Source organism: Paramormyrops kingsleyae, chromosome 22 (assembly GCF_048594095.1).
Source record: "Paramormyrops kingsleyae isolate MSU_618 chromosome 22, PKINGS_0.4, whole genome shotgun sequence".
In the NCBI taxonomy this organism is placed as follows: Eukaryota; Metazoa; Chordata; class Actinopteri; order Osteoglossiformes; family Mormyridae; genus Paramormyrops; species Paramormyrops kingsleyae.
In genome coordinates, this window is record NC_132818.1 from 14,033,615 (window position 1) to 14,060,228 (window position 26,614).

The 26,614-nt window shown below is 48.8% G+C and overlaps 1 protein-coding gene across 2 annotated transcripts in view; it reads right to left on the reverse strand.

The window, feature by feature from the left end:
- Positions 1-26,614, reverse strand: part of LOC111849289 (protein kinase C beta type) — a 54,623-nt gene that overhangs the window by 14,157 nt on the left and 13,852 nt on the right. For both annotated transcript variants that reach the window (XM_023822034.2, XM_023822033.2), the window contains exons 3-14: positions 18,528-18,610; positions 10,671-10,782; positions 9,727-9,855; positions 6,492-6,648; positions 6,066-6,200; positions 5,819-5,915; positions 5,520-5,666; positions 3,049-3,222; positions 2,825-2,916; positions 1,494-1,556; positions 773-911; positions 181-261 (exon numbers count right to left, since the gene is read on the reverse strand). In XM_023822034.2, the coding sequence (XP_023677802.1) occupies positions 181-261; positions 773-911; positions 1,494-1,556; positions 2,825-2,916; positions 3,049-3,222; positions 5,520-5,666; positions 5,819-5,915; positions 6,066-6,200; positions 6,492-6,648; positions 9,727-9,855; positions 10,671-10,782; positions 18,528-18,610 (1,409 nt within the window). The remainder of the gene's footprint in view (positions 1-180; positions 262-772; positions 912-1,493; positions 1,557-2,824; positions 2,917-3,048; positions 3,223-5,519; positions 5,667-5,818; positions 5,916-6,065; positions 6,201-6,491; positions 6,649-9,726; positions 9,856-10,670; positions 10,783-18,527; positions 18,611-26,614) is intronic.

Below are 26,614 nucleotides of genomic sequence, written 5' to 3' on the forward strand. Positions count from 1 at the left end.
GGGAAAGCAGGAAGCACCTTCGGGCCCCTGACCGCAGATTTAAACGGGAAGCTTTAAACAAAGGGAACCTGACCTTGAACAGAAAATGAACCTGCTGTGAAAGTCACACTTTGCCCTCCAGTCCACCAGAGGGCAGTAGAGGGTACGGTGTTTCAGAGGCGACCCCAGTGGACCCCTTACCTGGCCAGCGAGCATCTCGTAGAGGAGGACCCCAAAGGCCCACCAATCCACTGACTTTCCATACGGTTGGTATGCGATGATCTGGAAAAGAGGATAGTGGGTGGGGTTACTGCACATCACGGTTGCTTGGTGAGGGCATGGGGGGGGGTCACGCTCAACGGGCTGCCCCCGGTGAACCAAAAAACTACTGACAGGAGGGTTAGTCAGAGTTCACAAATAATAGGTGTGGGGGAGAGTCAAGAGCCCACAGCACAGTGTGTGTGTGTGTGTGTGTGTGTGTGTTTGTGTGTGTGCTTTTAGCCCTCCCTACTTGCATGTAGGCTTCTGTGCTTGTGCATAAGTATGATGTCCATGTTCCTTTACAGGGACACACGTGTGTTTGTTTTCATTCATTTGTGTGTGTGAGTGTGCATGTCGGTGTTTAAACCATCTCTGTACGCCCCTGGCACAGTTAAGACCCCCCCCCCCTCCCAGCAGTGCCACCTGCTGTCCAGTTCTTAGAATGCATGTGTGTGTGATGGACTTCGAGAGCTGGCAAACTGGAAGGTGTGAAATAAGGCACACACACCCACACACACACACAGTGCTTCACCTCGGGGGCGATGTAATCAGGGGTGCCACAGAAGGTCTTGGTTGTCACCGCCTCCCACATGTTCTCCTTGCACATTCCGAAATCGGCGATCTTGATGTGACCCTCGGCGTCCAGCATCACATTGTCCAGTTTCAGGTCCCTGCAGCAGAACAGGTCTCAGAGGCTCGCTCTGGCCACCAGGTGGGACAGCACAAAGCCCCCGGACTGCTCAAATGGACTCTTCTCCCCTTTTCTCCCCACCAAACTGCCACCAGACATGTCACATGTGACAAACAGATGAAGATGCTTAGCTGTCCAAACTCGCAGTACTCTCTAAACTAACCTCAAGGAACATGCGTAACTGTAACTGGAAATGATCAGCATTCCTACCCAACTCTGGCTTTACTTGCTACTGCATTGCGTAATAGAAACTTCTGGAAGCAGCTTTTAAAGATGGTCATCTTGGCCTTGCCCCAATTCCACGTTCCAGTTTACCCCAGTGCTCAGGACCCTGTGCTGAAAAATTTTAAATATTCGAAAGCTTATATCTGCATACCAAGAATATCACTGGTTATCGCACCCCCTTACCCATCCAGTTGAGGTCTGCCTGGTTTCCGGAACAGTCCCGAGATTCTATATGTAAATGTAGCACGGAGCCCTAGTGGCCAGAAAGGGTAATGGCTAGTTTTATTTCAGCCTCGCCCCACCCACTCCCCACAGCTCCGCCCACGCAGCATCTCACCTGTAAATGATACCCTTTGTGTGCAGAAAGAAGAGGCCAATGGCAATCTCAGCTGCGTAGAACCTGCCGGAAGCAAAGGTGAGCGGTCATGTAGGTGAAGGCGGTCATCACCAGCGACCCTTATGGGGGTTGGGGGGGACTGACCTGATATCCTTCAAATACAAAACCCTATACACTGACTATCTTTCCAGTTACCTCAGGTGTTTCTCAATGCCAATAACTCAAAGATCGTACTTGTGGTCTTTACAAGACCAGTCTTGCTAACTTGCCTTTCAAGAACGAACTTGGGATGCAATGAATCATGGGACTGGTCTCGTTTTGACCAGGATGCAACCAATGCATCCATGGTATTTAGGGTGGGGCAAGAAAGACATCCAGGGATTTTTAGCGCTCTCTCTACTTCTGTTCTTAGTATTGAGACTACTCTTCAGCAATGGAAGATGATGTAAAATGTGTATGCAAGAACACAAGTACGGTCAAGTATGCATATTGATAAACACTGCTCATCATTCCCTCCAGGAAGCTGTGGAAGGAAACCTGTAAACAAGCCCTTTAAGGGATGGGCTGATCCGCACAGAGGGACAGCTCCACACAGGCGTGAAAATGCCACCCCCATACTACATACTGCCCTCTAGTGGTGTTTAAAATACCCCTGGTTCTTCAGCGTGGAGAATACAGGAGCAGCGCTGAGATGGACACACGATCATAGCATCCCTCCACGGTCACATTGAAACTGACAAATCTCATGTTCTGTATGCATCTCCAACACGCTTAAATGGCCAATTCCATGCATGCACACACACATGCACGCACACACACATGTGTGCACGCACACACACATGTCCAGGCGCTAGACACAACACTGAACTCACAAAAAAAATAATAATAATTCCCAGATCTTACATTATGCAGTGACAGTGTTGTTGGGAAAAAAAAAATCTCTGCCCTTGTAGGTATGGAAACAAGTGCAGTTAATCAGCTACATTCCCTCACTGCACCCCCCCCCCCACCCTGATGATTCATGGTTGCATTCAGAACCATTTTCCTGTTTTAAATGATGAGGACTGCTGCTAAATTAGCTATGTGCCCTGTGCTAAGGTCAGATCTGGCTTCTGGGGTTTTGGGTCAGATGTATTAGGGCACCTTGTCACCCCATAATGCCCCCCCCCCCAACTCAGCCAATGCCCCACATACTGTCCCTGAACACCCCCCCCTCCCCCCCACCCAATCAGCAGATGGCACCCTTACCCACAACAAGCTAATTGGTGAATACATATTGGAATATGCAATGTCACCCAAACAATCAGAGGAGAGGATGACTTGGTACTCACACTGCGTGAGGCTCCTTGAACTTCCCCACCTGTTGGATCTGGTACATGAGGTCTCCACCATTGATGTACTCCATCACAAAGTACAGGCGGTCCTGCAGTAGGGTGGTGGGACAAACATGTGACTACAAAGGGGGGGTGTTTGTCTCAAACCAGCGTTTAGGGCTGATGTAAGAGTCACATATGCTTTTAGACCCAGACTGACAGACAGACAAACAGGGACGCACCATAGTCTGGAAGCAGGAGTGTAGCTGGGTCAGGAAGGGCGGTTTCCCTGCCAGGGCCAGCACCCTCTTCTCCACCATGGTACATTCCACATCGTCGTCCTGGATCACCACATCCTTCTTCAGGATCTTGATGGCGTACAGCTCCTCGGTGCCCTTTCGGTCCGCCAGCATCACCTGGGAGACGGCGGCCCGGCAACACGGACAGCGGTTAATGTTGTCAGGGGGGGCGAAGCCACAGGCTGACACCCGCTAACACCCGCCATGACCAGGGCAGGAGAGCAGTGGCGCTATATATTAACACCCGCTAATACCCGCCATGACCAGGGCAGGAGAGAGGTGGCTCTATATAGTAACACCCGCTAATACCTGCCATGACCAGGGCAGGAGAGAGGTGGCGCTATATATTAACACCCGCTAATACCCGCCATGACCAGGGCAGGAGAGCGGTGGCGCTATATATTAACACCCGCTAATACCCGCCATGACCAGGGCAGGAGAGCGGTGGCGCTATATATTAACACCCGCTAATACCCGCCATGACCAGGGCAGGAGAGCGGTGGCGCTATATATTAACACCCGCTAATACCCGCCATGACCAGGGCAAGAGAGCGGTGGCGCTACATGCTAACACCCGCTGACACCCGCCATGACCAGGGCAGGAGAGAGGTGGCGCTATATATTAACACCCGCTAATACCCGCCATGACCAGGGCAGGAGAGCGGTGGCGCTACATGCTAACACCCACTAATACCCGCCATGACCAGGGCAGGAGAGCGGTGGCGCTACATGCTAACACCCGCTGACACCCGCCATGGCCAGGGCAGGAGAGCGGTGGCGCTACATGCTAACATCCGTTAACACCCGCCATGGCCAGGGCAGGAGAGCGGTGGCGCTACATGCTAACACCCGCTGACACCCGCCATGACCAGGGCAGGAGAGCGGTGGCGCTACATGCTAACACCCGCTGACACCCAACATGACCAGGGCAGAGACAAGATGGCTACCCTACCTACCACTGTCATTTTAAGGAGTTTGTTTTTATTAACTGCAGCCTTATCTTTAACACAATAGGTGCTTTTGCCAAAAACTGGCTTTGCTTCCGAGGTGCTTTTGGGGCTAGCAGCGCAGCATGCTAACACCCGACATGGGTCAGGGAGTCTCCCTATCCTCACACAGCACAAAGGGAACGGCTTATTCTCACAAGCCTGAGGCCCCTGGAATCAGATACAAACAGCACGGAGAGGCGGCCGGAAAAGACCAATGGACTCTGCAGCACGGGGGCTGGTGTCATACTGTCATCACACTTTGGATTTGATTATATTCTCATACATTTACTCAAGTTCTTATTTTCCAGGTGTGAAAAGAAGTATTTCCTCTTGAAAACAGGTCAGAGAAACTGGTCACCAGACTCCCTGTCTACCTTCAAGAAACGCCTGAAGACCCATCTCTTCAATTAATTTCTCCAACCTTAAATGCCTCACTACATTCACTGAATGTTATTTTGCACTTCTGGACATTAATTACTCTCGCTAGGCTTTTGCTTTGTTAGCACGGCTTACACTCGTACCTGGGCGTTCAGTGGTAGCTCAGCCTAGCTACACTAGCATCTAGCAGACTCCTTGACCGCATGTAAGTTTTCAATGTGTTGTTTGTCGCCTCGGACAAAATCATCTGCTAAATATGTAAAATGTAACGTAAAAAATGTAACTGCATTCCATCTCCCCTACCTGCACTGGTTCTGGTATCAAACTTGTCTGTAAGAGCTCACAGCTCATTGCTAAATTTCATGGTAATTATTCAGGTTAACAAGCCAAAGCCTTTATAAAATAACCTAGAAGGATCCGTGTACCCGTCTGTGATGAGCTGCTTTATCGGTGGCAGGGACTGGAATAAAAGTCCAAATGATTTTCTAGCCGTGCCACAGTGACAATGTCAACCAGGACTCCGGCTAATGAGTGTAATGGCGGACTGCTGGCCTGCATCAACATATCGATACCGTTTGGAATGCTCGTTGCCATAGAAACCGCATGCTCCCAGAGTACCCCCGGCCACCTAGAAACCCCTGCACTAGCTCACACTCTCTCTCTCTGTATCTCGCCTCCTCCGTCTCTGTCTCCCCCCCCCCCCCCCAGTCTCTTTCATCCTCTTAAGCCTGTTTGCCCTTCTCAGTGCTGAACGACTCAGGGAATCGCAGCGTGTGACACACCGCTGTCATGTTCAATCAGCAGGGACCCAGCTTAGCCCCGCCCACAGATGCTCAGCCATAGCCCCGCCCACAGGCGCTCAGCCATAGCCCCGCCCACAGGCGCTCAGCCATAGCCCCGCCCACAGACGCTCAGCCATAGCCCCGCCCACAGACGCTCAGCCATAGCCCCGCCCACAGACGCTCAGCCATCCAGGTGGAGGGGGAAAAAAAAAGTATAGAAGGAATCTAGGATTGGGTGACGTGTGGTCTGGGGAGGGGGGATTACCTTCCCGAAACTGCCCTTCCCCAGGACCATGAGGAAGTTGAAGTCAGACAGCTTCATGCGATCCTGGTTGCCGTTGCTGTCGTACTTGGAGATGGCGTTGGAGGAGGAGCTGTCCGTGTTCTTCGTGCTGGGGTCGACCTTGGCTCTCTGTGGAACAAGTGGGACTGGTGACTCGTGTGTGGGATGGGGGATTGGCAAAACCACTGTCACAAAGGGGAGGGATATAGAGGGGAACGAGTGAAGATGGGGGTGCAGCTGCATTTATAGGACCATCCGGGGGGGTGGACAGGACTGTTCACCTGGAACTTCTGCATCAGCTCCTCGTTGCCTTCCTCTCCCTCGGGGGGCACAGGCACATTGAAGTACTCCCCTTCTTCCTGACTGAGCAGCTTGAACCTTGAGCCGAGGTGAAGGGGGTGGGGCCATTTGGGACGAGTCAGTAGAGTCATGACAATCAAAGCTGTCAGTGTCGCATTTTACGCTCGGTGAACATCGGGCCCCAGCGGTGACCCACCCCCCCCACCCCGAGCAACCCCGCCCCCTTACCAGCTATCCACACCCTGCTTCTGCAGCTCTGAGATCCCGAATGACAACGAGCCCATGAAGTCATTGCGGCTGGTCAGGTCCCAGTCCCAAATCTCCACGGACAGCCTGCGGTCTTTGTCAGCCTCCTTCAGATTGCTGAATTATAGGCGGGAAAAGGGGGGGGGGGTGTCATCCTAATGACATTGAGGTCTGACAGGAGCAGCGAGTGTCACACAAGAGCTATTACATTTTTATGAGCACTAAAATAAAACTTCATAAAAACAACAGAAGAATTTTAGCAGGCAGCTGAAGAGACGGCCCAGGCTGGGCCTTTGATTAAGCGCACCAAGTCTAATTTAATTTCTAATGAGTTGAAAAATGAAAACGTATGACCTGCATTAGGGAACAAATGAGAGGTAAATGAGCACAGAGGGTATTCAGACGCACAATTTAAAGTTCTCATTCCAAGTTGGGTTGAGGCAGCACTTGATGGTCTTGGTTTTCTGCTTGCTCTCACTCTTCGGGTCAGGAATGAGCTTCAGTTTCACATAAGGGTCTGACAGACCATTGGGGTCCATGGGCACCAGGTTCCTAGCCTCCTTGACTATGATGGCAGAGACAGAGAAACAGAGATACACATAAATGTTCCTCATTAGCCGGGCTATAAACATGAGGTCCATCTGGGCTCCATCTTTGGTCCCTTAGGCATTTTGCGGACAGCTGCTTGTACTGCTGGTCACTAAGTCACTCTGATTCATGTTTGTACGCTTAGTTTTGCAACTTTATTGTGATCACAGTTCTACTGACATATGAACAATTAAATATGTCATAGTATGCAGAAACTGCTGGAGTGGCATTACACCAGAGCATGTGTACTCCCAGGGATTATGAGGGCTTCCCATATCACCTTCTGGCTTTGGGTCTCTCCACCACCAGAGTGGGGGGACTCGCCAGCAGTCACAGTCTAAAAGCCAGAAGGTTTTCTGGTGGCATGACCACGTTCTCCCACGAAAAACAGCCAACTAACTGCTCTGGCAGCAGCATGACTTGATCCAGGACCATGTGCCAAGTTCAGACTTCTGTAGTGAATGGAAAAACGCTGAATAGCTTTGGGAACGGCAAATAGCATGCTGACAAGTCACTAACGAGCGGCAGGAAGTTGGCATCACACTTAAGGAACACTTCCATTCACCCCACTCTTCTCCCTGTTGGTCAATCTGCCCTGATACCACACTGAATTATAAAGCATAGTGTGACCGAGTCCCGTGTCAAACGGAATATGACGAGATCCCCCAATCAAGAGGCGTTTTTTCATTGACTATTCAAATGTGAGAAACAACCTCATGAGTAAACAGAATCGATCTGTGGCCCCTTTCTTTTAGACTCCTGCTGAGGGAATCGTGAAAGTACACTGCTGTTAAAGAAAAAAAATGGCTGTGGACAGGAAGTCACCTAATCGCCGCACTGTGACATCACTTCCTGTTTTTGGGGCATGACAAATCTACTACAAATCTGACAATGTAAGCCTGCCTAAGGCTTCTGAGTGAGCTTGCAAGGCTGCAGGGATCTAGAGCTACCAGAGGCAAAAGTATGGGAGATAGAACCAAGACTTCAAAAAAGGAGGAAAAATCTACTCTGTGAGATGAGTGCCCAGCACCCTAGACGAGAAGCATCCTGAGCCTGCCAGCCACTGCTGATCAAATGTGTTTGACCTGCTTAGCAAATAAATAATTCACAGTCACTCAGGAGTGCAAGGCAAACAAATTAAATGTGAAACGTGTTGATCGGTAAAATCCACCAAGCTGAGCCCCGCTAGAGCCACTGAAGCTGTAAGGATTCCAGTAGAGCCCGTCGTACATCAATCTAGGGAGGCCAGTGATGTAAGGTGGATGGAAAGGGCTGCTGGTTCAAGTACTGGGGGGTAGGGCAATGCTCTACCAATGGTTTGTATGGCTCTTGTTCCAGCACTCAGTCTAACAGGACTTGTTCTAAAGCTTGTTCCTGACAGCCGTTTGTTTGTGATATATTGTCTACCTCACTTGTATGTCACCTTGAACATATGCGTGTCATAAATAAATAAATGTAAGGTACTTAATTTAGTCAAGTAAAAACAATGGTCTAAGGTCAGTAAAACGTTAAGATACTTTTAAAAGTGTCAGCTAATTAACAGAATTAAGCAAAACAATGTTATGTTGGTGATGAAGCCACATGACATCTGGCTTCATTAGGGTGAACTCCATGGCCCCATAGGCTGACTCAGAAGCCTTGACTTCAATATGAGTCAAGGGCCATGCCTGAAGTCAATTGAGATATTAGGTTATGCTGCCCCCTGCTGGAGATATTGGAGAACATCTGTTTTAATTACCATTCAGTGTTTGGCTCCCAGTGTATCTACCCTTCCTTTTCACATGGCACATGGCTATTTATAGCATTTAAAGCATTTCATGGTACACTGCATTGGACTAACAGAAAACCTGTTTGGAGCCATCATGTAACACTCTCTTTCAGAATAGGGACACAAATGGCTAATGTGCCTCATAGTCTATGTCGCTGACCTGCTGCTGCCACCTAGTGGTACAGTGAGGCTTTGCACAATTAAGAACTAATATGTGATGACATCACACAGATGGGGCAGTAGAGGCTCACTCTGAAAGGACACAGGGTGTTCAGGTCCTAGGCATCCAGTCCACCGAACACCCCCTCACCCAGATTACACTGTTAATGCTACAATGCTAACCACAACTAGCCAAGACGAACACACGACTAACATTTAGCCTGATGCTAAATCTTTAGTTGAAACACGTATGTTACCGTTCTTGCCATTTGTAAAGTTAATGGATTCAGATGCATATTTATTTTATTGCAGAAGTGTTTTTACTTCCCAAAAATAGGAGCAGGGCAACATAAAATGTGCCTATTATTAAACCTCTGTAGTCTGTACTCTTTGTACTCTGTAAAATTCATCAAGACAGCAAGGACAAATGCTATTTTTGATGTTCTTATGTAAGTCCCAGCTGTCGCCACTAGGTGGCAATTAAAAGACAAGAATGACCTCCAAGAAATTTGAATGTCAAGGGGCTGTTTTCTCAGCGCTCAGCAATATGTGTGATCGAGTTAGGCCTCTACTACTGATCACTGGCTTTTATTTAACATGTAATTTAACACAGTAAAGCAGCAAATTGCCGTGCTTTCCAGAGCGATTACACTGTGACAGGTGATTATGCGATTTTCATGCTGTGGATAGTGAGGGTCCTTGGTCCACCGTATTTTAAAAGTGACAGTAAACGCGCTTGTAGCGATAAATCATTGGAAGTGTGTGTGTGTGCGTGTATATGTGTGCGCACAACTTCAGTGCCCCTGCGGTATGTAACCTACGCTTATGCAACGTTTTGTGAGCGTGGGTGTCTTGTCAGTGTGTGAGGACGGGCCAATTCTGCGTGTCAGTCCCTGGACCCGTGTACGTGGGTGTGTGCTGTAGCGTGTGCGTGTTGTAGAGCGTGTGCATGTCCGCAGGCGCTCCTGCCCAAGCGTGTGTATACAATGGACCATGTATCTGGATATACGAGTATACACTGAACGGCATTTGTGTGCATGTGTGACGATTCAATCTGAACACACTCTGGACACCGCGACTGGTGCACAGACATCCGTTCACCACGCCGGCGCCACCGTGGCAACTCACCCGACACAGTCAGCAGGGTGTTCTTGATCTCGGCCTTGATGTAAATGCGCCCCCGCCGCTCCGTGTGGTCTGTCCCGCACAGGCTCGGCACATTGGCCACGCAGCGTTTGTGGATGTTCATCATGCAGGCTGCGGAAAAGACCAGGAGGGAAGAGGGCACAGGCGTGAAGTCGCCCCCTTCTGGCACCAAGGCGCAACTACATTCTTCTTGCAAGCATTCTGTGTGGGAGCGCGGGCACTGCTGAGGGTCCTCTCCCCAGAATCCCGCACCGACGGTCAGGCTGCCGGTCGAAACCCGCTTAGGGTGGCTCGCCATCGCAGCCGAGACAGCAAAGAGTGAATGACTCCCAGCCACAACAGACAATGGTCGGGGACTATGGGAGGGTTCGACTGGGGCTCGGTGCAAACAGCTGGTGCAGAGACCGTGGAGCGGAGGGAACAGCACGACCTCTGTGCTGGTGACACACACACACACACACACACACATACTCTGGCCTAGGTGAACTTCACTCCACAAAGTAACTCTACACAGACTCTGAGAGACAAGTGAACAGGGTTCGAAGGGCAGTTCCTCACACAGACAGCAAGACACCATCCATCACTGTCACGTTTCACCAGTGCTGGAGTGATTTCCATGTGTTTATTTTTAGCAAGTCCCACTCTGGAGTTCACTGATCCAAAGGCATCACTTTACTATATATTTAAGCATAACTGATCTATATGTTACCTGATTTATTTTTATAGACTTGCTCTTCATAGTCCATTGAACACATTGATCTGATTTACCACAGGATGCAAAGCTAATGGTGCAATACCATATGCTGCCTCCAGGTGTCACTATCAGGCACACAAAAAATGGCATTTACCAGTGAAGATGATTGTAAACTTCCATTAGCTAAACTTCCATGAGCAAACCGACCAGAACGGCCAAGGAGCGTACGTACTGTCGCAGCGCATCCCCTGGTGGATGAGGCCATACAGCAGCGAGCCGCAGTGGTCACAAAATGTGGGGCTGGAGTAGGTGTGCACCTTGAACTTGTGCTTGCTCCGTGGGTCCTGCAGAGGGCGACAAAGTGACAGGCAGTTTTTAAAAACATGAAACCAGAGTCTGGCATCTTCAGTGACAACACCACCTCCCCTCCCCCCCACCCAAACATACCTAGACCAGATCAGAGGACTGTCAGCTCAGAGTAAGCAATAAGAAACAAGGACACACAAACAGAAAGACAGCAACGGTTACATAAACATATGGTGAGGAGATAAGGTAAGAGGAACTTTATAGATACCAGGGGGAAGTTCTGGTGAATAAGGCAGCAAAGTACATAAAGTGCAGACAGACAAACAAACAGAAATTGCAAAACAAGACAAAGTGTAAAGGGAGTGCATATAGTGCAGGCAAGTAAACACTTTTAAAAAGTATACAATATACAAAATGAAACACACTAAAAAAGAACATTAACAAGTAAACATAAAGTCATTAATGGCAGGTATATGTGCATATGTATATATTGTTGGCAGCAGGCAGGAAGGATCTCCTTAGCACACTGGTGGAATGAGCTGGTGGATAGAAGTGTTCCAAAGACAGCGCCCCCTGGAGAGGATGGGCAGAACTGCACATGAGCGATGTCGGAAGTGAAGGTGCTTGAAGACAGATAATGTTGAGCATTCTGGTAGCAAAGTATTTATGTATGAGGACCGGCAGCCAGAAGATCAGATGTAGACACTGCTTCAGAGTAATGGCCAGAGCTACTGCACTCAAAATAACAATTTTAAGTAAAAGTGGCTTTGAATAAAAGCAATTTTCAAAAAGTACCATATGTGACTGGTATGAGGTACTTCAGAAATGGGACTCTATTGATTTCTTAGAAGTTGTTTTGTAGATGCTATATGCTTACACTCATACCTGGGCATTCATTGGAAGTTCAGCCTAGCTGCATTTACACCAAGCTGACTTCTTGAAAGCATGAATGCTTGCAATGTGCTACTTGCCTCACTTGTATGTCACTTTGGACAAAAATGACTGATAAATATGTTAAATTCACATATACTGACTGACAACCTCAAACCTCCCCAGGGTCCTACCGCCGACCCTCTTACAGCTGATATCTGAGCTCCGACATCAAGCAGCTGCAATCAGGAAAATCAGCTCACCCACAGATGCGGATTAGATTAGACTACTAGTGGATGTAAATTCCCGGGTCAGCAGACCTGAGGCTCTCAGAAAGAACGGCTTACCGACTGCGTGTGTCAATGAGCTAAACATGGGGGGATGGGCTGTCAGAGCAGATCCTTCGAGGTTGTAGCCTGTAATATTAACAGGCTAAACGATTTGGTTCATTTGTGCATATTAACCAATAAAAAACAATAATTTTTCAGCTTCCCCCTCAGGTATAATTAACCCTCTTGGCAACTTAAAGGTTCAATTAATTGTTTCATGGTGCATCGTTACATCCGGTGTATAAGAAGCCATCTCTGGAATGTCACGATAGTTCAGATGATGTCCAGAATGCCATCAATCGCTCAGGTACGCTTATATTACCGGAGAAACTGCAGCAACTGACACCTCAGGAGCTAAATCTACTGGTTGTCCACTAGAGGGTGTCATATGATTATGGTACAGTCAATGCCCAGTGCAGGAGGAATGCATCCATGTCAGCGGCACTTAGTAAATCTATGTTTTACCCTGGATGCCTTCTTTTATTTTATTCATTGTTCATGTTAGTCTCTCATTGGTCCATAGTGTTGGGTGAGCAATTGGGGGTTGAGGGTCTTGCTCAAACGTGATGGAATATAGATTCGGGAAGTCCCCCTCTCATGGTGGGTGAGGGGGATGTACAACAAAAAGCCCCTGGGACCCACAGCACCAGACAAAAGGAGGAAAAAATCGGTTCCACCACGTCCACACCAGCTACATGCAGGATCCTCAGACCTGAGGGGCTCTATTTTCCACCTGCGCAAAGCCCGTTGCAAAGTGGTACCAGCGCATTGCTTAATTTCATGGCATGCGTGCACGTCGTTAAAATAGTAAACGATTTTGCGCCTGCTTTCCGCCCGTATGAGTGTTTTTTTTTTTTTTTTTTAGCGTTGCTAAGGAAGTGCAATGTCATTGCTCTTTTGAACAACAAAAACCACGTACAAAGTTAGCGACGGATTATTAAGCGGTATTTAAGTGGCGCGTTTTAGAAACGTGCGGGTGCATGATGCTCGTTACTGTCATAGATACGCGCTCAAAGTGCACTAATGGCTTTTTGTTGTTTTATTTATATACATTTTTTTATAGAGTACATCTAGTCCTTTCGTGTAGTCATACCGTTTAATTAAGAACCAAAAGAAAACCTATATATATTAACAGGGGCGTTGCTAGAGATTTTGGGCCCCATGAAAGCATATCATATTAGGCCCCCCAGTCCAAACCAATCCAGTTATTTTCCTAATTTTGTAGGGCCCCTGTCACTCAGGGGCCCTTGGAATCGTCCTAGCTTTCCTCCCCCTTACGTCGCCCCTGTATATTAAGTAATGAACAAACCGTATCATGAAAAAAACCTTTGGAGTCCATTATCAGAATTAAGCACGTACTGCGGTTGAAAGGACATTTTGATTGTGAAAAATGCGTTTCAGATATTTAGATAAGTCAGGTGGAACACTACAATACAGCCCTCAGAAGATCGCAGCATTTTTTGTGGCATGTTGTATGTTGCATAACATTGCCATGCGTGATGGATGTCTGTTGAACATAAATGAGGACACAGTAGAGGACGTTAGAAGGCGTGATGCTAAACTATACATGAGCCAATGCCAACAAAGGAGTGTACAGCAGGAGCAGCACAGGCAATGAGGGATCAGCTGGCAGAGCTGAATCGTCTGTAGCCTGGTAAGGAATCTAAATTGTGAGAGTAGAAAAATAACAGCCTTATTGCCTTTTATTTGAACATTTAAAAACTGTAGGTTGTGTTTTGTTTGAACAAAGATCGCACTTTCATTCATATTTTGCGGACTGCAAACCCAAAATAAAATAAAAAAAAAAAACACACACGCATAATTAAATCCCCGTTCCCAGCCGCTGCTCTCGTTCAGCAGCGAACTTCCGTTTTCCCCCGTCTTCTGACATCATTATATTGCTTTCGGCAATGGGTGGATGATCTGGTGATGCCAGAAAACGAAGACACACTCGCCGCTACGTCATCCCATGCCTGCTTCATTCAAAATGCTGCGGTGGAACAGTGGGGCTTCCGTGGATAACGTGCTCACGCCTTTTCAACTTGAACTAGCAAGTTGCTTGGAAAAGCGATCTGGTTTGCCATTGTAATAGCAATCCGCATTAGACGCGATATTCCGATTGGTTAATTGCATGTTACGCCCAAAACACACCTCTGAATAATTAAGATAGTTAGGACAGCCCCTTTCCGACTTGCGCTGGTGCAAAGTCTGGATTTGGAAACGCCCATAACTATTAATTACGCTTTGCGTATTCCGCTTTGTTAGATCGTCAAAGCAGAGCCCTGGGACTGGACCAGAGAAGCAAATACACAGGAAAGTTATGTGACTGGGTACCAAGGGTTTGTTAGGGCAACATTAGCCTAGCATATGCTACCACCTAGCTGAGTCGGACAACGTTGTGTTTTCATGTATGGCATGCTACCTCTTAGTTGCTTGACTGGGAATTAGCGCTTCCATCTGGGGAAATGAAAGGTACAGCCCTCATTTAAATGCTTTACTATTTCTGTTCTTGTGAAGTCACCCCCCGCCCCCATCGTTTTTATTTCCCAGGATAATCTCTCTTCGCTGTGACCCCTTAATGAAAGGGTAATTCAGAATGTATCATCACTTATTTAGCAGACATTTTTCTTCCAGCTTATTAAAAAAGCTGGATATTTTTCTTGGTGATTTGCACAGGTACACGATGTTCTTTCACCCCTAAGCCATGACAGCTGTATCCTTTCTGGGACCCGGAAGCCAGTCTGTTTAGCTTATAAGTCCCTTTCTTCACCACCCAGTCTTTTGAGCACAACAAGGTTTTCGATGCATCTGTCAGTCTGTAGCGCCCCTGTCAGCACTCCACAGCTTTGAGACGCTGTACCGACCCCACCATAATTGCCTTCTAATTTGAACCCACTTCAGGGACTCCGCTCAGGCTGTGAGAATCTCAGGCTAGGTAATTATAGCAACCAACTGAAGAAAGAAAGAAAGAAAGAAAAAAGAAAAAATAGGGAAAAAAATTTCGACCTCCCGTGGAGATCTGGAGGGACTCAATCGAACCTGGCAGCATGTCTGACGGAAGGCTCCGGATCGCAGAGACGACAGACCCGGCTGCAGGGGACTGCGATTCCATATGGGTTGTGTCGACATGGGAAGGGACACCCGGCCAATTAGTTACAGCTACATACCAACGAGTGACTTTGTAGCCGAACGCTAAGCGAAGCCGTGAGCTTGACGCTAACCTCTGATCTGACAGGAAGCAAGGTCTTGCAGGTCTTGCTCGAGTGAAATAGTGGCCCCCTTTAGTCATGGGGGGGGGGGGGGGGGTAAGGAGCTTTCCCACCTACAGGTGCATTTTGCTAAACCCCGCCCGTTCTTTTCACCAAAAGAAGGTTCTCTCGCTAAACGATTGTTGGCTGTTAGCATTAGCTGCTACTCCAAAAGCCATGTTTGTTTTTCGTCAATGGGTAACAAGGTAACAACCACCTTACCACTGCATCCAGTGGTTTTAAAAACAAAAATATATTTCCCTTGTACCACATCAGGCCGTCTTAAAGCAGGGCCTAAAATCAGTGCCGCTCCTCCCTGTTGTGTAAAATCTTCTACATTTTAGCAAGAATTCTAGGATGACTAATACAGCCAACGACACCTGTCAGATGAAAATAATTAAAAAAGAGAACGGCCAAGGTAAATAGAATCCCATAGCAACCAATGTCTGCACACTCAGTGGAAAGGCAAATATTTACCGAAATTGCCCACAGAAAGCCCATATTGTCTCTGCCGCTTAATTTTAGCTGTATCACTACACAAAATCACAGTGCCAGCTGCTCAATCAAAACAGACGACCTTCTCGATCTAAGGTCTAAGTTTGCTTAACCTCCTCGAAGGATCTGCTCTGACAGACCAGGCTTGATTGGCGTGGTGCTGGAATCCTTCTATATGCTTAGGAGGCCTGCAAACATAGCTCTGCGTGCTCCTTCAGGGCTGACGCCGGCTGCCTGTGTCTGAGGAGGGGGGGCAGTCCACACTGTTCCTGGGTGAGCTCCAAACTGGGCAAATAAAAGGCACCAATAAAGGGAACATCTTGTTTTAAATTTTACAGCAGACCAAATACTCAACATCTGTGTCACTGTATTAGAGATCTGAATGTCAGCCAGTCCAAGAACTGAGGATTTTTAATTAAGAGATTAATTAAACAGCCCCCCCCCCCCCCCAACAGACTGGAATGCTCTGCTACACTGGGGCGCCCACAGAGGCCATGGGGCCGTGGCTCTGATTCATTTCCACAAAGTCTTATAAAAAAAAAACTCCACACAATCAGTCTGCTCGTCTAGCTTTAGCCAGTCACAGTGCTGGGTGCCATGTGATTGGTCAGATCAGTCGGTCACGGTGCTGGGTGCCATGTGATTGGTCAGATCAGTCGGTCACGGTGCTGGGTGCCATGTGATTGGTCAGATCAGTCGGTCACGGTGCTGGGTGCCATGAGATTGGTCAGATCAGTCGGTCACAGCCAGTGAATCGTGCTTCCGGGCTGCGCTGGAATAGCCTTCATAAGGTGGCAGGTGCTGAAGGCCCAGAAGGCTGTGCCTTTGTGTGTTTGCGTGTGCCGACCACGGCGAGCTGATAGCAACCAACCCTTGCCGGGGCCACGCCGAGACATGGAAAGTGGCGAATCATTGGAGGGCAAAGACTTGGAGGGGGAAGACTTGCTCCTGAGTTACAGTAACAAGCCCGAGGACAGTGAGTATCCACCAGCCACAAGAGAGAGAAAATCGGACTTTATGGGTAGCTCAGTAATACCCTGTATGATCCCTAGAGGGCAGCAGAATGGCCTCACACCTCCAGGCTTGGTGGTTCAGGTCCAGCCTCCGCCTTGCCTGTGTGTTTTTTTGCATGTTCTCACTGTGTGCTGTGGTTTCTTGCTGCAGTCCAAAGACATGTAGTTAGGCTAAACTAGGCCTACAGCATGAGTGCATGCATGTGGGTGCCCTGCAGTGCAGCGGCATGCGTGTGGGTGCCCTGCAGTGCAGCGGCATGCGTGTGGGTGCCCTGCAGTGCAGCGGCATGCGTGTGGGTGCCCTGCAGTGCAGCGGCATGCCGTCCAGAGTGCACCCCAGCCTTGGGCCCCACTGCTGCCTGGGATAGCTCCAAGCTTGCCTGCGATCCTGGATAGGCAGTTACAAGATAAACTTACACTGGGAATATGTATCTGTCGGACAAACAACCTTTTTATTCATAAGGGAACCATAAAAGCAGCCTGAAAGTGCCCCTTATCTTAGCTAAGATAACCACCCCCCGATCGTGTTTCAAACCTGGCAGAGGTTTATTGCACAGACGGACAGATGAATTAAGAATCCATTCACACATTTATACCGCTTCGCTTACTGGGCACAGAGTAGGACCGTTAAAGGACTTCCCTTCCTTTACAGCATTAATTAGTCACCCTGAACCTCCATAGGGTTTGGCGCCCCCTGGTGGTGTCATTCATGTAGTCTGGCGTTGACATGGTAACTACACCACCCCAAGCTGGCGCATGACCCAGTACTGTGTCACTTCCTGGCAGGGAGGATTCTAGGATTTTTAAAGGTGGGTGCTCTAAGAGGGGACAATTCATACAGTGGGGCCAACCTCATCATTAGCCAATGATATGTTTAAAATTGAGTGACACGGGAGGGGCCCAATCAGCTTTCAGCTGGGGCCAGTGCCCCTGTGGTCCCACCGCTGGTCTGAGAGTCCGTCCCCTTGCCTAGACTATGCTTTGAACTCAGCCATGCCGTGCACCTTCAGCAGGTTTTAGTCCGAGTACCATGACTACGAGGAGCCTCTTTGCAGTCCTGAAGATCGCTGTGGGCCTCCCCTCAAGCCCACGGTCCCAGAGCTAGAGTCCTGCTTCGTCCCCAAAGGCCGCGGGGCCTCCGTCTCTGGACGCGGGAGGGAAACTCGCCCACTCGCCTGCCCTGCCGCCCACGGCCGCCGCTCCCTCCCTCAGCTCCCACTCCTGGACCCCTTCCAAAGCCGCCGCGGTGCAGACCGCTTGCCGAAAAGCGCCGGCATCCTGGCACGTTGGAATCGGAGGGAATGTAGGCTTCATTAGCTGATAATATGATAAAGTGTAAGAGGCCCAACTGCGCACCAATCCCAGCAGTATCGTTCTAATTAACCCAGTTCTATAACGGGCGGCGAGCGATTCCCTTCGTAATTGATTACGGGAGAGACTCATCTTGGGGTGACATTGACTGTGAGTCTCCTGACAGCCTCCTGACTATGAAGGGGTTCGTCACCGTGTCACAGGTCATCTTAATTAAGAGGAGGCCGCATCTTCCGATCAGTCCCTTGTTACTGCCTGGCACCCTAACGGGGTTTATCCAGTATATATAGCACCCATAAATTAACCTCAAGATTAATTTAGTCGGGATCATCATTTGGAGGGGGAACCGGAAGTTAAACTGACAAGGATCAATTCAGGTCCCGAATGCTCTGTAGGTATAAGGAGCGGTTGGATCAGGGGACTGGTGTTGAGTCCTGCAGAGACCAGATCCCATCAGGGGGTGCCAGTCTGGTGGATCAGGTTCAGGGGAGGGAGATGGGAATGTTGGTTCACTCACGTCTGAGGCAGGGCCCTTGTCCGCGCCGGGGCAAGTGAAGGTGACAAATTCATGGCACCGTTTGTGCACGACGAAGCAGCAAACTGTGGAGATAAGGAGAGGGGGAAGAGGGGAATCAGTTAGCTGTACCAGACACATGAGGCTTGTGTGTGTGTGTCAGATAGGTCCCTACAAATGTCCCAACAATGTGATAAAAACCTATTATCTTGACATTCTGGGAACCATTTTCTCTTTCTCCACAAGGGGAAATTCAATTTTATAAAAATCTGTGACTGCAATCAAGAATTTTTAAAAATGCCAAATGTCTTGTATTTTGTTTGGTTACTCATGGTTAAGGTTAGGGCTGGGTAGGGGTTAAGGTTGGCATTAGGGTTTTGTCCATAGGAATTAATGGAGAGTCCCCATAAAGATATGAGTGCAAATATGTGTGTGTTTATGTGTGTGTGGCGCAATGATGAAGCGTACTCAAGCTGCATCTCTTACACAAACACAAGGTTATAAACTCGAGGTGTGAAATGGGTCGCTGCAGCTGGCTCTGGGTTCGACACATTCCCAAAACAACCCAAGGCTGGATCGCTCTGCCACATCTGGACTGCAAGGTCTGGGAGGCCGTTGTGAACTAACAGAGGATGCTGGCAAGACTCTCGGTGAAAGCTTACTGCTGGCACGCATACGATGGAGGGGGGGGGGGGGGGGGGGGGATAGAGGCTATGTAAATCGCTCCGGCCGAGCTCCTGTCTAAGAGTAGCAGGCCACATTCAAACCGGTCACTCCGCTTTACTGCACCCTACGTATGAAATCAAAGGGCAGCAGGCTGCAGGACGGATTAAAGCGGACGTGGGACAATATGCACCGCAAAATAAACAATGATGGGCTACTTGGCTGGGCCAAGCAGTGCTTTGCTTCAGAGACTGAAGGTGAAGGGCGAAATCTGCAGAATGTGCCCCTGGGCAATTAAAGGCTGTAAAAAGGGCAGCAAGCACAGTTTACAGAGAGCTTCAGTCCCTGGAGCCCTTGCTGTTGTACCTTTGAGCTGAGCACTGCATCTGAGTAGCTCCTATATAAATGACAAAAGTCACTTTGGATGAACAAAAGGGTTAAAAACACCCATGAGTAAAGTTAAGAAGGTGACCATTAGGGCCACATGCTGCAGCCCCCCCCCCCCAACCTTGCAGAGACACAGGTTTCAGGTTCATAATTAGTCACTGATTATGCAGGCCACTGACCGCTGTGGCCGCAGGAGCAGAGGATGCTGGGACAGACGGCATGACTCACTCGCTCTGTCACCAGCTCTGGAACCTACTCCTTCCCTTACTTTACATTATAATTTTTTCATTCTCTCCTACAAGCAGGACAAATCGCCATTCTAGTCCTTATTTCAACTGGAGTCGTGTACACCGAGAAGGAACACACACACACACACACACACACACACACACACACGTCACTGGTCTGCGGTCCCTCTTACTCCCACTCACACACGCGCACACACACGGTCACTCAGCCGATGTCTTCCTCTCTCCCACACAAAAAAGACACACACAATGAAAAAGTGAGTAAAAACACGTAATTGTGTATAACAAATACTCTGTCTAGGTGTTAAAACTGTCTGGGAGTTTGAGAGAAAAAAAAAAAAACACCAGTCGGTGTATGTAATTCAGGATGAGGGGGCGGAGGGAAAAAGGAACAGGAACGTCGGCGTGGATGCGAAGTGGTGCAGAGCCCTGCCACCCAAACCGCGGCATGCGGAACCACACTATCCCCGCCCGCGTTCAGCGGAAGATTTATGGGACGTGAAAATCAGCCAGGGACACAAATCAATTCCGCCGCAACAATGGGAGAAGCTCCGGTTACGCAACCGAGGGCTCATTGAGAGAGCAGCGCGTGGGGGGGGCGGGGGGGGGAGGGGGGACGGGCGCAGGGCAGGGGAAAACGCCGCCAGGGGAAGAACGAGGCGTCCCGTGTTCAAGGGCAAAGAGCACATCTGTCAAGAAGAGCCGTGTGGAGGCCTTAAGCAGGTAGCGTAAAGGAAGAGAGGCCATTTAACGATAACGCACACGTCAGAGACGCAGCGGTAACTGAGGGTAACCGACCTGTTCCATCCCAGCATGACCCGTTGACACGTCTAAATAATAACAAATAAACCAGTGAAATGCAGCTGTCATTTTGTGTCTCTCTCCCATCCCCATTTGGGTTTTATTTCAGCGGCTCTGTGATGGCAAGATTGAAAGACAACTCGATGACTAGCCGTTAAGCTCCCAGCCCGGAAGATTTTGCCATTCCGGCTTTAAAAATAGAATAAGTAGGCAGGGATATATGAACGCATCAATAATAATTGCATTTGTTTCATGGCCGCTTTAGATGTGAAGTTGAAATAAAGTGTCACCGAGCTACCTGATGCTAACCGAATTTAGCGACGTGATCATCGGCACTCCCCTGACATCCCATCCTTATGGTGCAACACGGACAACAAAACACGTTCCCCCAAAATAAAGGGGCAGCAGAAGATGGGCAGCTTGCGTTCAGATGTAAGCACCAGTGTTGCGTCCACATGCCAACACAGCACAACCCATCTTCATGCAGTCCTGGCAGCTAGCGGTGTTTGCAGTTCGGTAACTTCCCTGCAAACAGCCGGGTATACAGTTAAAAACCGCCTCCTCGGTCGGAACCAACACCCCCCCCCCCAAAGCTCCCCCTGCTGGCAGTTTGGGAGAGATGCCCAAGCCTGAGAGAGATGGTCTCCGGAGCTCCTTGGCAGAGACGTGGCCACTGGTGGGAAGCAACTGCGTTCGGAGCCAAGGCGTTATTTAATTAGCATCCGCTGTGCGTGTGCCGCACTCGTCAAACCAGTCTGTGCCGGGTGCCCTTCACCTGCCGGCAGGGTGCTACATGCCACGAGCGGGCAGTTGGTGTCAACACCGAGTTAACAAGTGCTCCTCCGAGGTGTCCTGCTGAGGAGATTGACCGGAGTGTGGAAGCTGGAATTAAGGCATGCCTGGAGGCCAACTGGGATCCTAACGGCCACCTCATGGCTGAGATATCAGGTCTCAGCCAGAAGTTTGACACCGAGAAGTGGGTCAGAAGTCTAGCTCTTCGATTTCCTGGAATTTCCGGAAAACTGACAAACATCTGTGGCCTAGCTCAGAGACAGGCGGCCGAAAACAGAAAGGGGGTGGGGCTCCCTCAGGGACAACTGTTCTCGAAGAGACAGAAAAGAAGGCTGGGGAGGCACAAGATGATTTCCAGAACCTTCCTGTCCCCCACCCTTTTTACTTGATAACCCTCCTCCCAGTATCCACAACATAAAACCTCCTACTTCTAGTAACAGCCAATCCAATGTGGTTCTGAAGAATCATTAAAAAACCAGGTCACTCATGACGGGCCTTGATACACAACCCTGAGGGACACAATATTCCTGCAACCACCTTAGTGGGTTGCCAGGGGAACGGGTCACGCTTAAACTCCTTGCCACTGGTTCTTGACCAACAAGTATTGTTAACCATGGCCACATTCTTCAGTGCCTCTCCATACCCAGGTAGCCGCTGAGGAAGTGTGTCACACGCCTGCGACTGCCTTCCCCCCGGCCCCCCCCCGCCGGCGCCTCTTCAGCAGGCTGGCCCACATGGATGACCCTCTTTTATGCCGACTCCTTGAGCTGAGCGGGAGACGGCAGTAGGGAAAGAGAGAGAGTGGGGGGGGGGGGGGGGGGGTGCGAGGGAAAGAAGAGCCACATGAAAACAAGTCTCACTCCAGACATTTCTTGCCGACGGTTCCTCGATGGTGAAGCAAGCTACTCATCCACATCGGGTCATCAGAATCCCACTGAAACTTGAAGAGACACCTCAAGACCCATTTCTTCATAAACCACCTCAACTAGCCCATCTGACAACTAACCTGCTCCTTCTTCTACCATCCGCTAGTTAGGGTCTATTGGCAACACTGGATGATTATGTATTTTACACGTCTATTAGGAGGCCAGCTCTTCTTTTAGGTCCTCACATTAGTGTGTCATGAATCACATAGCCCTTGGTCCAATGCTAAACTTGCACTTGCTACAGGTCACTCATTGGATGGAGTCCAGCAGTCCCTGTACCTAAGTTGGCTCCTTTAAAGGTGTAGGCTTGTGATGCAGTATCTGCCTCACTGCACATAAAGCTCCATGCTAAATAGACATATTAGTAAATGAAAGGAGGAAGTGTGAAACTGCCATTAACTGACAAAAATAAAACATGCTTCCTTTCCTCTGAGAAGAACAGACTATAGGAACCAATAACAGCCTTGAAGGAGGCAAGGCTGAAGCGAGCTTCATGACCTTCGTTTGGGCTTCCATGTCTGTTTCCACCATCTGACCCAGGAATGTGATTGGAGTGACCGTGAGATTTCGGGTAGGTCCCGGCATCCTGCCGTGGAGAGCGGGTTTCTTTTGATCCTTTAGTGAGCCTGAACCAAGCAGACATTTATGTCAGTCCCTGTCACCTAGGCTGCGAGATTTGTTAGTCTTTCGGTTTTTCCTTTAACTTTGATGATGGTTCCGGTTCGCACTGAATAGGGGAACAAAGCAGAAAAAGCCTGAGGTCCCCCCAAGCATCACATGGCCCCACCCTCAAGGCCTAAGTAGCGCTTTCACATTGTCCTCCCGTCTCTCTAAAAAGCTCAATGTTAGTCAGCCTCATGGTATTTATGATCCAACCATTTCCGTAAGCCACTTGTTCGCAGTAGCATAACTTTTTAAAATCACCCCCAACACAGTTCTAAAAACTGAACAGAGAGCCCAATGATAAAGGAGGGAGGGGTCAAAGGTGCACTTCAGGGAGGGAGGGGGGAAAGGATGTGGGGAATGGAAGCGATAGGAGGACAAGCCATATCTCTCACAATGAAATCTGTGTTCCTTATCAACATGGACCAGAGTCTGCTTTGGTCATGCTGAACAATATACATGCTAAAATAAACACGGCCCAATACCTTTAAAACAGTGTTTTTCAATCCGGTCCTTGGAGACCCACAACCGGTCCACATTTTTGCTCCCTCCCACAGTAGGATGCAAAAAAGGACCGGACTGGGAAACACTGCTTTAAAGTATTTGTAGATACCCTGGATAACGTACAAGTATCCTAATTTTAATCCACAGCCATTTAATGAGAAGTTTTTATAAAGCAGCTTCATTTCCTATTTAAGCCTGGTGAGTCACACAGAAGATTAATTTATATCTTAACAGTATCACCTACCCTAATGATAAATGGCCCTGACATAAGAACTGCAGGACTATTACCAGAGGGGGGGGGGATGTCAGAAACACCACAGGTGCTCATTCAAAAACGGAAAGCCACCAAATGCAATAATTAACCTGAGGTCACACAGTATTGGGTGATATAACGGCTCCCATATGTGGAACGGGGGGGGGGGGAGCATTCCAAGAAGCACATATCTCTTTGTAGCTATTGTCATTTTTACATCTGCCACACGGAAGAGCGTCTCTCTGAAAGCACACCGTAGCGGTGGCGGTGGCGTGCTGAACGCGTCCATAGAGCAGCGACGCGACAATCAGACAACGGAAACCCAGCAGCGTGACATGGCGGCCCAGGCAGCGCCTTGCTGTGCTGATGCTGACGACATCAAGGCGTCCGGCCGCGCCGGAGCATTCCGCGATTTCTGCTTTTTCAGGATTCGGTCTTATCTTAACTACAGCAGCCACAGCATCCGTGATACTTCAAGGAAACCAGGCAAGGAACTTTCCGGAGCTCAGATGAGGAGACCGTCTTTTCCCTCCAATGCCTTTTCTTCTTAAAATGACAGAAAATGGAGGGAAACGCAGCAGATAAGTGTCGCGCCGCCGCGCCACTTTTTTTTCCGTCCGCAATACTTATGTTTGAAAGCACTGGAAAAGTGACTGCAAATATAAATGACCACAGCCCACAGGGAGCGCAGTGACAGAACCCATCCAAAACCACTAGAACAGGGTCGAACGGGGTCTCGCTCACAGCGAGAGCCCGGCTCGGTTCTGACGGGTTTCTGCCTGCTTGATTGCCTGAAAGCAGCAGTCACTTCAGCCCAATCCTGCAAACATTCTGTTCAATTCCCAGCTAATAACAAAGTGATTAAAATTCAGGGTCATATACCCACATTTTACCAGTATTCCAACAATCAGAACGATGCAATTAACTCAGTAAAACAGTTTTTGTTCTCCCCACACTTACAATATTTTTTTTTTTATTATTTTATTTCAATCTAAAATGCGACCTGTGCATCCTGGAGAGTCAACAGGTGTCAGGATCCAGACTTCGGACAGGAAGAGACATCAGCAGACAGCGCCCTCCAGTGGCCTGTCGGGGCGATCAGAATGACTGCCACCTATGTTCTCCATGGGTGGAGGTTTTGGGCAACTGAGTTACAAGGTCGTAGCGTGTCGTCAAGTGGGTGGTGATAGATTAGCGAACATCAGCAGATGGTCAGATGTTGGGAGCTGATTTGCATTTACCAATGCGGCCCCTCCCAATACTGTCTGCTGTTATGGACACCGGGGTTAAGTATAATGGCCAATTCCCAAGCTGTAAGCATAGAATTCATAACAAAGAACCCAAGGAACTAATGACCATGTCAACAAGAGCACAGCTACATCTGACAGCACGTCCACAAACGACTGCCGAGGCAATGCCAGGCAAAACTTTTCACCGCTCCTGTCGCGAAGCGCCCTCTATGTTCGGCGCATTTCCTCAAATGTCATGCAGCATCAAACAGCAGACTCCAGATGAAAAGAAATAACAGAGAAGAATTCTGGAAAATTCCAAGAACATGATTTTCACCTTTCATTCCTTTATAAAAAAAAAAAAAAAAAAAAGTTATGCAAGTGAACACCAACCTACGCACCACACATAAATACATCTGCTCTGTTGGGCACGCTGACACCAGGAGACTCAAGGCAGGGTCACTGAGTCACCCTTCGATCTGGTACCGTCATAGTCTTCCTCCCTCTCAGTTCGGCCCGGTGATTCTGTTTGGTGGCGGCTGAGTACCGTCATCCCCAAAAAATCCACCTGCCCGGAGTGAAGCCCGAGGGGGGGGATCATTCCGTCTGGAGTGAGGTTCCCGTGAGGTCATTATCTGGGAAAGTGCTGGTAATTTGGACACCCCGCAGTTGGACTTCCTGAAAGGTGAGGCTGGGGAGCAGCACGGCCCGGCTGCAACGCATTAGCTGCAAAAAATTGCTCGGCTGGCCACTTGTCAACTCTGAATAACAGCCAATCAAAAATAATCAAGGGCTCTCACTTACGCTAAATGATGAGCAATCTGATTATTAAAGCAATTGAAATTACAAAAGAGAGAAATGAAAACCATGATGGATGCCGGCCGTGCTGCCATACTGCCGCTCATGGTGCCCCCAGTGTCAGAGGCACACGTATCAGCGCCGGGCCCCCCCAGCTCAGCCAGGCGCATCTCTATGACGATGGCTCTTAAATCCGCATTTCATCTCCCAGTGAAGGGCCACTCTCTCTGGTGTACCACCCGCGATAACACAGCCCTCCTCAACACCACCTACCCTGAGCTATATGAGGCCCCCGCATGCACACCTATTCCCGGCCCACACAACCAGAACCTTCTGGTAGGATAGGGAATAACAAGAGAGGAGAGATGGGGGGAACAGAGGAAAACAAAGTCGGAGAAAAAGAAGAGATGAATCAAAGAAGATACATCAGCTAAGATCCCCCTTCGACGCCAGACTGAATGGTTCTCTGGAACGTTAACTGAAGCTAACATCCTGACTATACCTACCCACCGAGTAATAGTTAGCATGACTGCGTGCTAATACCAGTATCATCAGAATCAGAATCAGAATTCAGAACTGAGTTTATTGCCAAGTACGTTCACACATACAAGGAATTTGCTTTGGTGGTTGGTGCCAGACTTCGAGAGATGAGGTGGTTAATATATAAATATATATACATAGAGTATGTACAGGTACTAATATAAATAGTTAGTGTATGTGGAATATGATACAGCAGTGGAAATATATACATATTTAAGAGAGTGCATGCTTGTGCTAGGATGGGGAAATAGTAATTGAGCGAGTGTTCCTGGCCTTATTGATGAGG